General features: G+C 38.9%; 2 protein-coding genes across 3 annotated transcripts in view; both read left to right on the forward strand.

Annotated features, from left to right (window-relative positions):
* copb2 (COPI coat complex subunit beta 2) overlaps window positions 1–697 on the forward strand; it is an 8,066-nt gene extending 7,369 nt beyond the window's left edge. The window contains exons 21-22 of the mRNA XM_044134955.1: window positions 48–191; window positions 284–697. Coding sequence (XP_043990890.1) covers window positions 48–191; window positions 284–379 — 240 coding nt within the window. The 3' untranslated portion in view covers window positions 380–697. The remainder of the gene's footprint in view (window positions 1–47; window positions 192–283) is intronic.
* LOC122841555 (segment polarity protein dishevelled homolog DVL-3-like) overlaps window positions 1–16,292 on the forward strand; it is a 27,211-nt gene extending 10,919 nt beyond the window's left edge. Inside the window, exons 3-17 of one of the 2 annotated variants that reach the window (XM_044134958.1) lie at window positions 1,914–2,302; window positions 4,249–4,318; window positions 6,669–6,784; window positions 7,289–7,407; window positions 7,795–7,930; window positions 8,367–8,457; window positions 8,593–8,662; window positions 8,752–8,891; window positions 9,769–9,845; window positions 9,954–10,021; window positions 10,576–10,725; window positions 11,801–11,932; window positions 12,652–12,819; window positions 13,010–13,213; window positions 15,029–16,292. In XM_044134958.1, coding sequence (XP_043990893.1) covers window positions 2,142–2,302; window positions 4,249–4,318; window positions 6,669–6,784; window positions 7,289–7,407; window positions 7,795–7,930; window positions 8,367–8,457; window positions 8,593–8,662; window positions 8,752–8,891; window positions 9,769–9,845; window positions 9,954–10,021; window positions 10,576–10,725; window positions 11,801–11,932; window positions 12,652–12,819; window positions 13,010–13,213; window positions 15,029–15,387 — 2,061 coding nt within the window. In that variant the 5' untranslated portion in view covers window positions 1,914–2,141 and the 3' untranslated portion in view covers window positions 15,388–16,292. Of the gene's footprint in view, window positions 1–1,690; window positions 2,303–4,248; window positions 4,319–6,668; window positions 6,785–7,288; window positions 7,408–7,794; window positions 7,931–8,366; window positions 8,458–8,592; window positions 8,663–8,751; window positions 8,892–9,768; window positions 9,846–9,953; window positions 10,022–10,575; window positions 10,726–11,800; window positions 11,933–12,651; window positions 12,820–13,009; window positions 13,214–15,028 lie in introns of those variants that run through there. The other variant, XM_044134956.1, reaches the window with a different exon arrangement.
* Window positions 16,293–17,449: the final 1,157 nt, after the last annotated feature.

Genomic DNA, 17,449 nt, shown 5'->3' on the forward strand with positions numbered 1-17,449 from the left:
TCTGTAAATGTCTTGTCTCTGATCATTCATCACGCCTTCCTTGGCAGACAAAAGAGAGCGATGAATCCAGCTCGGTGCCAGAGGCCTCCGAGACGCCTTCACAGCCCAAACCCGCAACTCCTGAAGCAGCAGTTGACAAGGAGGAGGAAGAGGAGGAAAATCTTACATTCGCACAGTCAGAGAAAGAGAAGGTTAAGCTTTCTTCTCTTCATTTCGCATTTACACTGTACAATTTATATAGGGCACCTTAAGTGAAGAACGTTTCATCTGGGCTTCTCTGCAGACTCTAGATGAGTTGGAAGTGGACCTGGACAACATGGAGCTGGATGACATCGACACCACAGACGTTAACCTTGATGACGACTTTCTAGACGATTGAAGTTTCCACCGTCCTCCTCAGCATTCTTCAGATCATATTTAAACAAAAGAGACCAACATCCCATTTTTTTTTTGTACTTGTATCAAAAAATGTATGTTGTCATGCCAGTTTTATTAGAAAACTATGACATCAACAATGTTTGAATGAGAACTAAAGTAGAGGGCCCACAGATGCTCCATTTTGTACACTCTTTATCAAATGAAAATTTAGATTAACAGTTTACTGGTTAATTTCATTTATGCTTTCCCTCTGCGCTTTTCTGTAATGTCATGTCAATGTTGAATAAGTCCAATAAATTCTGGTTGCTGTATATATTAACATTTTGCTTTTAGTGATTTTTTTTTTTTTCAAACAGAATCATCACTCCTTTTTAAAGTAATTCATAACTTGTAAATTATGAAGTTATGAATCTAAAAAAAATCTGATAAAGTCTTATTTTGTGTACAGTAATCAACTTAATTGACATTAATCACCACATTTATCTTGCACATCTATGCTTACCTAAAAGTTATTTTATTTCCTTTTTTTTTTTTATTCATTCGCCAAAAAACACCAAAGTATGTGACGTAACATCTGAAAAGGTTTAGGGAGTATAAATACTTTTGTAAGGCACTGTATTCCATTTTAAAACTTGTTATAATGACCAAATATAAACCACATACCCATTTAGATAACAGTAAGAAAAATGAACCAATAATTTTATATCGTTAAAAGCATTCAAATTATTTTCTCATGATATGAAACTTAAGCAAAACTTTATCTCAAGTTCATGATCCTGTTTGTTTCAAATGCAACTTTGTAAACTAATGTCTATTTAAGGATGCTCCAGAACTTGTGAAATCACTGGCATATTTTTCAAAATAGTATGGTGCTCTTGAGCTAAGTATTATGTGAAAGTATCTCATTTTTAAATAGCTACCACTGGTCTCAGGTTATTGCTTTTAAAACAAACTGACAAGACATAATTTACCCTGCCCCCGCTCCAGATTGAATCAAAAGTTGGCTTGAGGAAATAGTAGTTTCACAATATAAGCAACCAGGTTACTGTAGATTTTAAATATTCCTCCTCCCAGTATCCCCAACAAAATTGTTTGTTTTTTAGTTTAATTGAATAGGAAACGTCTCATTAAGAGTAGGAAAAGGTGAAAATGATTTATTATGGTATCAACTTTTAAAATCTTTCAAAAGCCACTTTATTTTTTTAATGCATTGCGTTCCTCACACTCACCCATCTTTAGTCAGACCGCTCTGTTGCAGCTCTCCTCCTGACCTGTAGATGGCGCTCCTCTAAGACAAGCTTCAACGATTTTTCTTTCTTTTTTTTTTTTTTTACTGTTTCGTGTGCAACAAAGTACGGAGCTCGACAGTTACGAAGAAGGGAAAGCCACCCTTTTTGAGAATCTTTAATTTGCTTCAGTTTCATAGCTGATTTTTCACATCTCCCTCAAACCTTTCTGCAACATATCAGGAGTTTAACTGAACCTGAACCAATCGTTGTTCGGTCTTTGGGCCAGTGTTGGGACGCTTTGTGGAGTTTTCCCCCCCTTTCTTTTCAGTGCTTAGGCGTTTTGTTGAGCTGCCACTGGGGAAAAAAACCGAACCAGGACTAAAAGCGGCGAGTTGACGAACCAGAAATACACCGGAGAACCGCGGCCCCAGCCGCCGCCGACAACGCAACGGGGAGTCGGGGCCCGAGAGGGAGCCTGCCAGGCCCTCGGCTTGATGCACCCAGCCTGCCTTGCTGCCACAGCCACAGTCCGGGATGGGGGAAACCAAAATCATCTACCACCTCGACGACCAGGAGACACCGTACCTTGTGAAGCTTCCCGTGCCTGCGGACAAAGTCACGCTAGCAGACTTCAAAAATGTCCTGAAGAAGCCAAACTACAAGTTCTTCTTCAAATCTATGGACGATGACTTCGGGTAACTAAGGGAGGTTATTATCATTGTGTGTGTACCGTGGGGTTAGGATAACGACCCCATGTTGTCTTAATGACTATGCTGCTGAAATAGGCTGTTGTTAACTAATTCACCTCCTGATCCAGTTGTGTTATCCTCATTTTTCTTTTTCATTGCCAGGTTGTTGGTGCTCTGTCGTTTCTTTGTTAGCTGCTAGCTTCCACCGCGGATCTGCTCTGCGTCCAGACCTCGTTTGTTTACATTGCTTGTCTCGAATTTGTTTGACCAAGTTTGGTGTTACAGTCCCCCGAATCAGAAAAAAAAAATACTGGAATGACTTTTAAATATTTAATAGACAAAACCGAAATTGCGGTCACTGACCTGAGTGGTGGATTCTTGTTCTGACTTTAGTACTGTCAGATGCAGGTCCATGCATTGAAAGCATATATGCTAACTTGCTAGTGTCAAAAATGTCCAGGGCCAATTTGAGTCGGTGAGACCTGCAGGCCCCTGCTGCTGCTGCTGTTGTTGTCTATTAGCCAGAGGAATGTAGAGTTGGACACAGGAATGTCCTCTTCATCACTCTGGCAGCTTTATGAGCATGGTCTTTTGTGTTAAAACACAGCAGGGAAAAGTGGGCTTTTTATCCTCCTTTAGACAGAGACTCTAGATTCTAATTAGAAAGACTGCATGTAACATTTTTGGCAACACTTGCGCCAGTTTTCCAATGTTGCCCCTGAATAAACTCCCACTAGGGTGGGGCAAAAACCTGTAAAATAAATTGCAAGAGGGAAATACTCATTCCTGTTTATTATATAATCAGGAAAAAAAACCCACCTAAACCTCAGCTCTGAACTGTAACTATTTAATGACATACTCGTGTAGTTTTTATGCCCTTATTTTCTCAAGGAAGTTTCATTAAGCTTTGATATTTTTCCTTGGATATATAGCTTTGACGGTTTTTGGAACATTGAATTTCTGCCAAATTTATTCTTGTGTGGCAAAGCGTTGTTAAAGTTAAAGTTTTGTTTTATATGGCCATCTGTAAGAATTAATTATTGCTGTAGAACATGAGTAACTATGAATTTTTAAAAAAAATCTGGGTGTCATGGTATTTAGTTCATTTTGCAAAAAAAAAGAAAAGAAAAAGATTTAAATTTAGCAATGGTATACCAAATTACTTATATTTGATGTGCATAAAATACACAATGGAAGATCCTGAACAATATAAATGTACAATTTGAAGCAGAAGCAAAATGTATTTTATTAAAAGTGGTTTCAGCTTAGTTATTAGACAGACTTTCAATCATGTTTTGTAACATTCACAATGGGGACAATTTTTACTCAAGTTGAAAACTTACTAAACAGTTTATGAACCCCATGTCTTATGAAAAATTGGATTCTGTTTCACATAAAAATGTAAACAAAGATGCATTAAAAATGGTTTGGTTGCTTCTCTTTGAAAACGAGCAGCAACTTTTCATACTAGTCCTAAAATAATTTACCATTGTTAAGAACCACAATAATCTCTTCTGAGATTTACTTTAGTTTTGATGCAGATGTATAGTTCCTGTTCACTAATCTAGATTAAACATCCTTTCAGTAAAGTTGTAGTTTTCGAGCAGTCATTGCATAATCATCAGTTTTTCCCATCTGTTTATATGCCTGTTTATAGTGTTATGTGATCGTAACAAGCTGGTGTTACTTGTGAATTAGCTGGGCTATCTGCTGTTATAGCCACCTTTTAGCAGTTTCCAAACTTGTACCTTTAAGAAAATGTTTCTTTGTTTAACTCTTGTTGTACTTTGAATACCAATTTAAAAGAAAAAAAGTAAAAGTTGCCCCAGTGTTTGTTATGGCAGATGAATGCATTACGCATCTTGATTGGCTCAAATTGCGCCCTCATGTTTACTCGCTCTATGTTTTCGTATTGGTAACATTTGACTGAAAAAGCCTCTCTCTCTTTGCAGAGTGGTAAAGGAGGAGATTTCTGACGACAACGCTAGGCTGCCCTGCTTCAACGGAAGAGTGGTGTCATGGGTAAGCTCGGAATGAGTCCTGGAGTGTGTTTTGTTTGCTTTGTGCATGTGTTTGTTCACCGTGCTTGAGTTGTAATTGAGTACCATTGAAGTGTATCAGTAATTACCATCTGTTGTGCACCAACCATGACCATACATCATCTCCAGGGAGTGGCCTTAAGCATCTGTGCAGTAATGTTATTATCAGATAATGATCCTCGAATGAACACATGGACGCTTCTTTTTCTGTCCCCAACAGTTTTTACTTTTCAGCTCGACGGTGAACAAATAAGCCTCATCAGCTTTCAAACGTTTCCTTTAAAGTCACTGGACGAACTAATCAACACATAGATCATCGTTTAGTATTTATCTCCCTTAGAGTTTCCACCAGTAACTCTCCTGTGTCAAGAAGTACGTCTGGTGCTGGTTCATAGCCTCCCTTCCAGTTTGCCCAAATGAAATTAAAAGCAAGTGAAATCACAGGATAGCAGGAAAATGCCCAATGACAAAGCCTCTCATTTCATTTCATCTAATGAGAAGATTGAATCTCCCAGGGAGGAGAGAGAAAACTTAAAGAGGAAAACTGTTCTTAGTCTGGATGGAAGAGGTTGATGCCTCTTGTTAATACCCCTCCATGTGGCTATAATTATAGCTTTTATTTTATTTATTCATCTTTTTCTCTAAGATTCATCAACACAGAGTTGCCGCTGTCTATTTAGTTCTCCTTTGTTGTGGTAATTTTCATTAGCGTGTTTAGAGATTGTGTGGCTGGATTAAAAAAAGAAAAAAAAAATCACATCCTCAGTCGGCACGTGCACGACGACGCTTATCTCTGCAGGACTGTTGAAATTTTCCACAAACGGACGCAGTTATTCCTCTACATCCATTTGTTTGTCTGCAGCGCTCATCTGTTGTTTCAGTCATCTGATCGATTGTCCTCCGGGCGTCCGGCAGCAGATGTGTTAAAGACACCATTCAGTTTGTTTTGATTTTTACCCAAAAATATACGCAATGAAAAAAGTTACATAAAACTTACAAAATGTGGTTTTGAATTTGTACATTTGGCTTTGTGCACAGATGTGTTGATGACATCACAAGAAGCAAGCCGATGAGCCGCCATTAGTTGTTTTTTTTTACATTAGTGTTAAAAGTATTAGTTTAATTTTGGATGACCCATTTCCTCTTCATAAACCTTTTTAGTAATTCACCAATCAGTCGCCCAGAGATCAAAATCAGATCTTCTAATCAGCTCTGATCAGGGATTGGCAGGTGAAATACTGAAAAACCTCTTTTAAAAAGTATTTTCATTAAATCTATCAAAACTAAGAACCTCCTTTACTTTTAATCTATAATTGCGTCAAATAACAGAATGCACTTTAGTGCACTGTTTTTATTTACTGTTTTTTACTTGGTAATAAATTAGATGAAGGTTAAGGACATGTGCTTTTCATAGGTGGGAATAATGTGCGATTTTCTGCTCGATTCAAAACTGTTACCTCTATTAAGCTGCAGCACCTGCTTTTCCTCTTGAGCTTTTCCTTTCAGTGCAAATTGAGGTCAAAGAAAATTTACCGTTGTTTAATTTTCCTTAAATGCGTCGTGTTCGTACACATTAAATGTTTTTAATTTACTGGTTCTAAACTAAGGCTGCATGATTCTAGACACAAATTTCTTTGTGAAAATTCCCACTACTATTTTCCCATTTCAAGACGCTACAACTGCTGATATAATACCAGTATTTTGTAGTATCCTGGTCACTAATATCCAAATCACCAGTGGGAATAAAAAGTCCATCCAATTGGCCAGATACTCTTAATAGCAAGCAAATTTTGAATGTATTGCACTTTGTTTATAATGGCCTCCTGATTATTGGATGTAAGCGGTCCTCTGCATTGATGATGCTGCATATAGTGAAATTACATTGTAGGTCTTATATATAAAGCAGCTATTTCTTGAACTGAACAGTCTTCATCCGGAACTTTACTTTTCACCTTGTGAGGTTCAATCTTTCTCTAAGATATCAAAATTTCAGAGGCTTTGAAGGAAAAAAATGATTAAATAATGCAAACAAAGAGGAGAAAATCCAAATGGGTGTGCTCAAGAAGTCTCATCAGTTGCCTTTTGCCTTTAAGTGATATCATCTGAGGCATGCGAATGCATGTTTTTGGGAAGGTAGGTTTTATTAGAAAATGCTTTACCAAAAAAAAAAAAAGTATATATTTTTAAAAATCCAATGTGACAGACGACTCAAGATGAGTTTGAACAATCTTACAGAAACGTGTTTAATAGCTTCAACACACTGCTATGTTGGACACTAGTACTCCGCAGTCTTTCCTCACTCTCTTGACTGATTTTACTTTGTTTGTGGATAGTTGGTGTCAGGAGATGGAGCGCACACGGACGGAGGCTCGGTGGCCGATAGTTTAGAGCAGACGCCCCCTTTGGAGAGAACCGGGGGAATCGGAGACTCGAGACCACCTTCCTACCAGTGAGCATATTTAATGACAGATTGGTTGTGTCTGGTTTATTAATTTTTTTTTTTTTTTCATTTTTAATTTTTTTTTCCTGTGCCATGGTTGAGAAAACTAGACAGGCTTTTGTTTCCTAATCTCTGAAGAAAGAACATTTAATCTTTTTGTCCTTGGGCTAGAGTAGGAGTATAAAATGTAGCAGTTTTGTATGTTTTTTCTTTTTCTTTTCATATTCTTTATAGTTTACTTATTAAGAGAGGAGATCGCTTTAGTAAACCCGTCAATGCTGTAATATGATTCTAAAATATTCCATGCAGGCACGATGGTCAAATAAATGCAATGCTCACAAAAGGAACCAAAGTTCTTGTCTTTTCTGCAAAACAGCCTCTCTCCATACAGATGGTTTCGACCAAGAGAGATTAGTTGTAAACATTTATTTTAATGACCCAGCTGCTCTGGTAATGAACAGGAGTCACTCTGTGTCTGAGTCTCTCTCTCTCTTGCTTTCGCTCCGTCTTCAGTGGGAAAGCAGCAAGCGGGCGGGACAGCTTGGACAATGACACAGAAACCGGCTCCATTGTGTCGCAAAGGAGAGACAGAGACAGGGAGAGGCCGAGACGGAAACACACAAACGACCACGGTCAGAAAGCCCTGCCGACTACAGAGCTCTTAATGCGTTGTTCACAGTTTGTTGGATTTACAAAATTCTGTATCAGTCATTTGGACGTACATATAGCTACAGTTACCTTGTTACAATGAAAATTGATTCAACTAATTAGTTGGGTTTTTTTTTGTTTGTCTTATTGTGCTTCGGTCTATTAAGATGAGGATGAAAAATAATGTTTGACATAACAAAAAGCCTTAAATTTAACTTAAATCGAAGTAGATATTTGGAAAAAAAATCTACATGGAACTTTAATATCCATTTAGAGATGTTTTATTTTATGGTTTTTGTTTTTTTTTTTCGTTTTTTTTGGAGTGAAACTGCTCAGTTTTTACGTTTAATTAAAATGCTGTGGTGCTGCAGGTGGGAGGCAGAACGGGTATTCATCACGAACGATGGGCCGCGGAGCAGCCGACTACGACAGCTGTTCATCCTTCATGAGCAGTGAGCTGGAGTCTACTTCCTGCTTCGATTCAGAGGACGATGACGCAACCAGCAGGTCTGAGGTTCTATACGGCTGCCCTGAGAATTTTCGGACGTTTAGTTAATTGTTTATGTCAGAGGGAAGTAAAATTGTAACTGTCTTTTGCTATTCACAACACATTAAATCGATCAGTTTTTGTTATCAAGTTTTTGTGAAGCATTGACAATTACCACTTCAGATACAAAGTTCTATGATACAAGTACACGTAAGAAAAACATTTTTTTTCTTTGTTTTGGCTTTTAGCGCCACCATTATTACTAAAATGCAAATTTTGACTCGGCAGCCTCCGTACCGGTGTTTAAATGCTGCTCATAAAACCATAATGACTTATTTATGACTAGGTTTGTAATGTGTTAATTACTTTTAATGTATTATAGAGTTGTAGTTTGTATACTATATGTAAAATTCTAAAAAAAAAAATAAAAATCTAAAAAAACCATTGCCTTTTTAGGTTTAGTAGCTCCACTGAGCAGAGCTCATCTAGATTAATGAGACGACATCGCCGTCGCCGACGGAAACCGAAGGCCTCCAATATAGACAGGGTGAGACAGCACAGACCTTTGAGTAAACCACAGCAATTCAACTACAGATGTTTTGATGAAAGTTCTCTCCAGATTCAAATATTTCTTTTTTGTCTCCCCTGGCTATTCACTCCTTTTCTTCAACACTCTTTGCAGTCTTCATCATTCAGCAGCATCACAGATTCCACCATGTCTCTGAACATTATCACTGTAACTCTTAACATGGGTAAGTCACATGTTCTTGTTAGTCTTGGCTGTTGCCGCAAACTATCTCCTTTCACTTTTTAAAGCCTGCCTCTCTCCCTTCCTTCACAGAGAAGTACAACTTCTTGGGCATCAGTATTGTGGGTCAGAGTAATGAGAGGGGAGATGGAGGGATCTACATCGGTTCTATCATGAAGGGAGGAGCTGTGGCTGCAGATGGACGGATAGAGCCGGGGGACATGCTCTTGCAGGTGTGAATATGTAAAAGAAACTAAAGGAGAAATGGATTTCCTGAAGGATTTGGGGGCACACTTTACATATTGAATAGAGAAGAGCTTTCTTGCATCAGATGCATGTATGAATTTAACACTGCTCAGTTGCATCTAGTTTGAAATCTCAATTTTTCTCAGGGTATTTCCTCCGAATGCAACCATGTTTAACTGGCTATGCTTTATTTGTTATCTGTACCTTTTATTTATTTATTTTAGTCATTTGTAACATCTACATCCACACACACAATTCTTTAAAAAAACAAACAAAAAAAAAACAGCAGAAAGAGCATAAGGAAAGAATCAGTACAGACTTAGATAAACTTAAATTACTGTCAGTGCCAAGAACTGAAGTGTTGGATTATTTTAGCTTTGCTTTTTTGTACACATACAGCATAATTGAAATCAAAACAGCAGAGTCACTGTTGACAAAGTCGTAGAAGAAAATAACCATAATCAAACCTTACTGTATTTGTTTAGTAAATTATTTTTTGTCTGTTTTTTTTTTTATTTAAACAGTGAAAAACACAGATTTAACTCCTTATAATTATTCCAATCCTTCAAATTGAAGTACAATTTTTTAAAATATTTTTCCTGACCTGTAGTTTTTCTAAGCAAGCCCTTAATATCTTGTAAACTATGTTTACGGGGGGGAATAAAATTCTTTCCCAAACTCTTATATACTGTAGTTGCCCCTTTTGAGACATACAGCAAGTCCAAATAATGGCTTTGCACAGTGGGATTTACTGGCACAACTGAGGAACTGTTGTGTGGGAATTAATGTAGTGTGTGCTCTGCTGTTGACAAAATGCAGACAGCCTGACTCTGTTTAATTTTCTGACCTTTGTTCCCTGTGTAGGTGAATGACATAAACTTTGAGAATATGAGCAACGACGACGCAGTCCGGGTGCTGAGGGATATCGTGCACAAACCAGGGTTAGTTGCCATCATTAATACGCTCCACATAATTATCCCCATAAAACAGGAGTTGGAAATAATTTTCTAATGGTGATATTTAGTGGTAATGATCTGTGTTTCGAACAGGCCCATTACTCTGACTGTTGCAAAGTGCTGGGACCCGAACCCTCGAAGCTGTTTTGCTCTCCCCAGGAGTGAGTGGTCGTTTCTTCTTTTATTATTCTTTTTAGACAGATTGGGAAATAGATGGAGAGGGTGTAAGAGTTAAGTTTTTTTCTAATTGGAATTGTGTAAAATTGGCAGGACATGTTGAATCACAGTTGTCATCAAAATGTAGCTGTTTGCGATTGTAAAGAACTGCACGCCTGTGATAGTTAATAGACTTATAATTCAGCGTCATTTGAAATCTAGTAATGCGTTTGGCTTGTTGAAAGGTCTACATATGCATATGAGCTGCTAAAACCCAAATGAATTATGGGAGACATTGTGGTGATGGACAACATGGCGATGAGGGAGGGGAATTTGAGTTAACGGATGTCACAATTTTTAACAATAATAATACCTCGATTTTATGTACTAGCTATTTTATTTCAAATGAATTGAATGTGCAGGTCTAGTTTAATTAATTGGCAATTAAATGTCTTTGGAAAAAAATAAAATAAAATTGATCTCTACAAATGAAAGCAACATAACTCACCTGTTTTGACATTAAGGCGCTTTTAACCGCTTCCCTCCTCACATTCAACAGGCGAGCCCATCCGGCCCATCGACCCAGCTGCATGGGTGTCCCACACGGCCGCCATGACGGGGGTTTACCCTCCGTACGGCATGAGCCCTTCCATGAGCACCGTCACCTCCACCAGCTCCTCCATCAGCAGCTCCATTCCCGAGACAGAAAGTGAGTCATATCACCCTCCACCGCTGCCTGCTGTGGCTTGTTATTGCGGCATTTGAATTCAACTGTCGTCACTTTTCATTTAGGCTCCACATAGTCTGCGACCATGTAAAACCTGTGCTTCAAGTTTGTTTTAAATATTATGGCTTGATTATTTAGCAGCACTGAGATGATACTGCATTCTAATAATGCAGTATCATCATCTCTCACTAACATGTTGCTAAGACTCGAAGCGCGGCCTCGCCCTTAAACTGCATTCCTGAGACGGCTCTCTGTCCCAGTTTTCAGCCCCACAGCTTCCATCTGTTCAATAACTCTCCCCCAAACAGAGCTATAACTCACAAGTTTTTATCTTCCCTGTAATCGTTGGAAACGAGAAGTTTTGGCTTAATTTCTAGGAGAGACATGCATCCTCTTTCTGCAAAGTTTTCAACTGGCTTTTGGTTTGATTTACATTGCTGTAGTTTTTTGCTGTAAGATGAAACATGTGTGTCATACAGTTACAAAAAGTCATAAACCTATCGTTGCTTCGGAATGCTGGCTTTATTTCAAATGCAGCAACAAAGAAGTTTAATAGAAAAAAAATATTGCAGTTAAAAACATTTATGGCATCTTCAGCATAGCTAGTTTTATGTGTAATATTGCAGATGGTTTTACATATAAGGGTGGATTTAGTTAGCTACAGACTCCCCCCCCCAGTTCTTTATCAAAATATTCAATCTTGGAATGTGGTGAGCCCCACGTTCAATGATTTATGAAGTAGATTGACGATCTAAGGAATAGATTTTCTACAACCAGGTTGTTTTGCAGCTGCTAAGCTGTTTGTTTGGCTAAAGCTAGTTTTAAAATCACAATGAAAACAGCCCAGCAATCCCATTTCAGTTCAGACCACCGGAAACCAGACATTATTTAAGGCAAATTCCAAAACATTTTTTTTGCATTCGTCCCAGTAACACAATGGAGTGGTTCTGGAATCACTGTGGGGAAAAAAACAACAATGTAGCTCAGTTTCTTACATGATATTGGCTGACATTTCTGTCCTGCAAACTACTGAGATTTGTTGTCTTATGTTCCACAGGATTTGATGACTTTCATCTCTCGATCCATAGCGACATGGCAACGGTTGCTAAGGCTATGGCCTGTCCAGAGTCAGGTCTGGAGGTGCGGGACAGGATGTGGCTGAAGATAACAATCGCCAACGCCTTTATTGGTATGTTTATCAGAGAAGGGGGACATGATTGAGAGTCAGTTTACATACAGCCCCTCACAAAAGTATTCAGACATACCTCTTGAATTTCTCTACACGTAATCATGTTTCAGACACAAAATTCAGTGTATTTTATCACAAATTCACAACGGAGGACATAATTGTGAAGTGAAAGGAAAGGTGTGTTAGAAAACGTCAGTGGGACTTCTTATTGTCATCAAGGGCATGTATGGAGAAAGTTGTTGGAAAGGTGGATGAGTCATTTCAGGTCAACTCTGGATGCAAACAGTTTTTTTGTTTTGGAGGCTGCAGCTGTGAGGCTGTGGTGGAGTTTCACCTTCCAGCACCGCAATGACCTTGAAAATGCAGCCACAACTACAACGGAACAATTCAGAGCATAGTCATGATTCTACAAAGTATTGACTCAAATGCAAACCACACATTGCAGATTTCCTTATGAGGAAATGCTTGAAAACCATGAATCTCTGCCCATCACATCATTATTCTTTTCTGTTTTTAGATTGTCTCTGCTTAGTCTGTAGCTCAGGATTGTCTGTAGTGCCTAAATACTTTTTGCATATTTGCTTGATATCTCATGAGATTTCACAACAATCTAATGTGGGCAGGCAAAGAACGTTGTGTGACTTGGTCAGTGAAGACTAGGTTCATTAGAAATGTGAGCTTTGTGTTTTCTAAGATGTGTTTGGCCTTCTCCATCTCAGGGTCCGATGTGGTGGACTGGCTCTTCCATCATGTGGAAGGGTTTTCGGATCGTCGGGAAGCGCGGAAGTACGCCAGCAACCTGCTGAAAGCCGGCTACATACGGCACACTGTTAATAAGATAACCTTTTCCGAACAGTGCTACTATGTCTTCGGGGACCTTTGTGGCAGTAAGCGGATGCAGCTCTTTTTGTGTGTGTGTGTGTGTGTGTGTGTGTTGTAATATTTGCTTCAACAAGAGAGACAAGTGCTAACTCACCAACATCTACAAAGCAACATGTTATATACGGAGATGGAGGGAAAGACTCGCAACACACACAATGGGAGTCTAAATCAAATTGTTGGGTTTTCTTTTTTTAGATATGGCCCACCTCTCGTTACATGACCAAGACGGTTCCAGCGGAGGAGCTTCGGACCAGGACACAGTCCCTCCTCTGCCCCACCCAGGTGCTGCTCCCTGGCCGATGCCTCTGCCTTATCAGTTTCCCATTCCGCATCCTTACGATCTGCCGCAGCCTTTCCACGGGGGGCCGGCAGCTGGGAGCGCTGGGAGCCAGCACAGTGGTGAGTTGAGTTTAAAAACCCTCCTGGCTCGCATCAGCACACAAATCACACAGCCAGTTTGTGTGCAGTTCAGCATTAAAAACAGATGTAAGCTTACATTCATATCATAAACCAGTATGTACCTTGTTACAACTATTTCCAAATTAGTCTGTAGAGTAGATCAGCAATGTTTAAAATCTAAACCCTTTCAAACAAAACACCTTTTTTTTTTCCATCTACTGTTAGATGTTTTAGATTGTACTTCTCCAAGGTTGCACACACAGACAGACTAAAAAAACGGAACCAACAAGTTTCATGAGAACATATTTCCTCTGAGAGGAGGTTAATATTATAGAGCCACTTTTGGCTCTGGGGCTGTAGGTTACAGACCTCTGGTATGTAAACATCCTGCTAGCTAGTCCTCCACCTATTCTACTAGGGTGGAGAAGCTGTTTGGCTTATTCGTACTCCTTTGGCAATCTGATGTGAAATTTATGTCCACATTCAAAATATTAAAACATTTTTCTTTTTTTTTTTTAGTTTTAGACATCTACCTCCTGCTGTGTCTAACACAGAGGTGGCTAATTTCAGTTCTGAGAACTAGTTTCCTGTTGTCTCGCTGCTCCACTGACATAAGTCAAATAGTTTTTGTATTCATACTATGAATACATTTATAAGTTTGATTGCTGGTTTCGATTGTCTTTACGAGACACAACTGAGCTTAGTGAGAAATGAGGGAAAACCTATAAAAATAATTTAAAAAAAAAACTGGCCATATGTATGTCCAGGAATTTTGTTTATTTAATGTCTGGGGGAGGAAAAGTAGGCTTTGTGGTTTTATGAGGCGTCTGCTTGCGATTTTTCAGATATTTCCTGACTAACAACAGCTGGACCCACGGAGACAACATTTTAGTTGTGCTGTTTGTTTTTTGGGGGCAGGGGTTGTGTGTGCTTCGTGATTTAAAATGTGTAACATGAAGCCATCCTTAATCAGCCCGAGTGTGTTTTTATGACGCTTTAAAAGGCTACTTGTTTGCTGTAAGCATTTGTTTTGTGAATGTTGTGTTGCATTGAGTAAAATTTTAATCGATGCAGTGATATGAGACAAACTTGTTGGAAAGTTTGAAAAATATATATATGTTAAAGACTTATATTATTGTTATTAGAGGACTACAACCTTGCACCGAGGAAAAATGTATCTGACTTTTTGAGTGTATTTTTCTAATCAAACTTTAATATATCATAAAGTAGAAACACAATATAATGTTCAAGCTAATGCTTACGAAGCAATTAAAAAGCCACTGAAATAAAACTAAAAAGCACTGAAGAGAACGATAAGTTCATTGTCAGTGGGGTAAAAACACGCAGACATTGTGGAAGTCACTTAGATGCCACTATTTGCTGAACTTGAAGAAGTTCTTTAACCTTCCTTACTCTGCTGTTCACTGTGCGTGATAGAACGATAAACCAGTTCTTATCCAAGTTTTTATATACTCTTATCTTTAAAAAAGTACATATTTGTTTAGAAAGGGCTTCATTGTTTTGTCAGTTCTGATAATTATCGATAGTTTTTTTTTTTCTAACAAGACATTTCTTCCACCCCGCTGAATAAATGTTCTGAAATTCTTATAGTCAATGAATTTTAATGGAATTGAAGAATACTTTATTTTAGAACTTTTTAAAGGAGCTTTACCGGAGCCTTTTCAGCGTACAAATAGCTACATTGACTTCAGCAGTCTAAAGAGTTTCCACAAAATAATTTGCTCTTAATTGTTTGTAGCAACAACATCAAAACCCATACTTTAATTGTCTACTCTTCTGATTCTTTCTTTACAGGAAGCAGCGGCTCTAACTGCAGCAAGCACGAGGGTCGGAAATCCGGCGGCAGTGGCAGCGAGTCCGAGATCAGGAGCCACAGAGCTCCTAGCGAGCGCTCAGTAGCTCCCCCTAGTGAGCGCAGCATCCGTAGCTCTGTCAGCCACCGCAGTGCCATCTCACACTCTATAGCCTACGGGCCCGGCCTCGTCTACGGCCCCCCCGGGCTGCCTCCCCAGCCCACTCATCTGTCCACCGCTGCACCTGGCGCTCCGCAAGGCAGAGAGCTGACGTCGGTGCCTCCTGAGCTGACCGCTTCACGCCAGTCCCTGCGTATGGCGGTGGGCAACGCCGGAGAGTTCTTTGTTGACGTGATGTGACAGTGTGTTGGAGTCGGTAATAAAGTAGCAGGTTGGATGTTCCTATCTCCTTTCGGGCGAGGAGGACATCATGACATGTCAACGGAGGCCGGAGAGATCGCAAAAGCTGCAACTCAAAGTCTTGATAACTTTTCCAAAAGCATAAAACCAACTCAGTTTTGCATGCTGACTTAAAAAAAAAAAAAAATGTCTTCATCACTTGTGCTTTTCTCCCAAGTAGTAATGCCCATACTTTCTTCAGTGAAGAAACACCCTAAGCTCAAGATGGAACCAAAGTGTCTTTCTCAGGGGTGGGGGGGAGTTTGTTTAAGGACAAAGCCGGAGTGGGAGGGATCTGGTGGAAACACTTAACTGGGAAGATGACTCGGCTCAAATCCACATGGATGGTTTTCATTTGTGCTGCTATTCCCACCTCCGCTCTGCTTTCCTTATCTAACTCTTCAGCCCTCCCCTCTCTCCTATCCTTGTCAGGAACAAAAGGAGGATGAAGCACTTTTCCTCTGTTCTTTTAGTCCCCACTCTCTGACCTCTAACAAGGAAATAAATCTGAAGAACACTAAACCTTAACCTGGATTCAAACGTTTAAAGTATATGCTTGGCATAAGAGAGAAGGATAGAAAAAAAATGAGAAATTTTGTATGTAGTATTACAGTCGTTTTTACTGTAATGTTGCGTTTGTTATTATATACATAGTTGGTCACAACTAGGTTCATTTTGAAGCTCAACAGCAGCATTGAACATCAAGAGTCCTTTTTACACTACAATGTTGCATTTTATCAGCTAACCGGAGAACTTTCAGTCTCATGATGATGTATAGTGGAAAATTTCTTACCATGCCTTTCACACTACTCTTTTATCAAGGAAAAAATGTCTTTTTATTTATAAATATAGTTTTATGACATAAATGTTGTTTTGTGGGGTCATTTTTGTGTGTTTGTGACTCGGTGTGTAAGGGTAAAAAAGAAAGAAAAAAAAACCTTTCTTGGACTTATTTTTCCCATGCTACCTCAGGTCATATTTGCATTTGAAAGCAGTGGATTCCAGACTGTCCAAAGTAGGAATGTGAAGGTTGGGCAGTCTGGTTAGCAGATGTGTGTGCTTGTGTGTGTGATGGGGGGGAAAGGGTATAAAAGGAGCAGTATGTGTGAAGTTAAATTGGCCTTGGAACTGAATGACCCTGAGCAAACTGTTTTCTGTGTATTCAGGTGGAAAAACTTGTGCGTTAAGCTGATGTTGCTTCTTTTTCTAAAAACAAAAAAGAAAAAAATGATGACTTTTTAAAATCTATGCAACTGGATCCCTGTGCAGTTTCAGAATCTTAAAAACAAATGAGATTGATGTAGGACAAGGGTCTCAAGGACTGAAAACAGAAAAACCATGGAATAAAAATTAATGTACTTTCAGATTGTTTTGCATCCAAACATCGATTTCCGTTGCCTTTCCCTTCATTCATCCATTCATCTGTTTTATCCATCCATTTCTGTGCAAGCCATAAAACAGTTGCTTTCCATCTGTCATTACGTTCATTATTTTAGTAATTTTCCTATATGTGCATCCATCTTTTTATGTATTATCTAACCACCCTCTCCATCCATTTCTATTCTGTTCGTCCATCCTCCTGTCCAGCATTTATTACATCCCTTCAAATATGTCGTTTCTCCAGTTTCAGCGTAGAAATCGTCATGAATGTATATCATAAAACTGATGGGAACGTTTTGTATTTATACATTAAAATTGCCAAGAGATAAATCGAAAACTAAGGAAAAATATCAATAAACAGTAGGAACCCTAGAAAAATTTACTACCACCTGTTTTGTGCGGGGATATCAGAATATTCAATATCTTAGCATGAAAGGGACATTCCTTGTTCTCAATACTAAATGTTAATAGCCTGTAGGCCCCCCCTTTGGTTTGCCTGAGGAATTGCAACTCATTAATATTTAACAAGTTATGTCCTTCTGTAAGAACCGGACGCTTTGCCAATCTGGATAACTATAAGCTCATTGGCTAATATCCAAGCGCTAAAAAATAAATAATTAGTCGCCCATTTGCTTATCATAAC

The sequence above is a fragment of the Gambusia affinis genome, linkage group LG12 (assembly GCF_019740435.1).
Source record: "Gambusia affinis linkage group LG12, SWU_Gaff_1.0, whole genome shotgun sequence".
Taxonomy (NCBI): Eukaryota; Metazoa; Chordata; class Actinopteri; order Cyprinodontiformes; family Poeciliidae; genus Gambusia; species Gambusia affinis.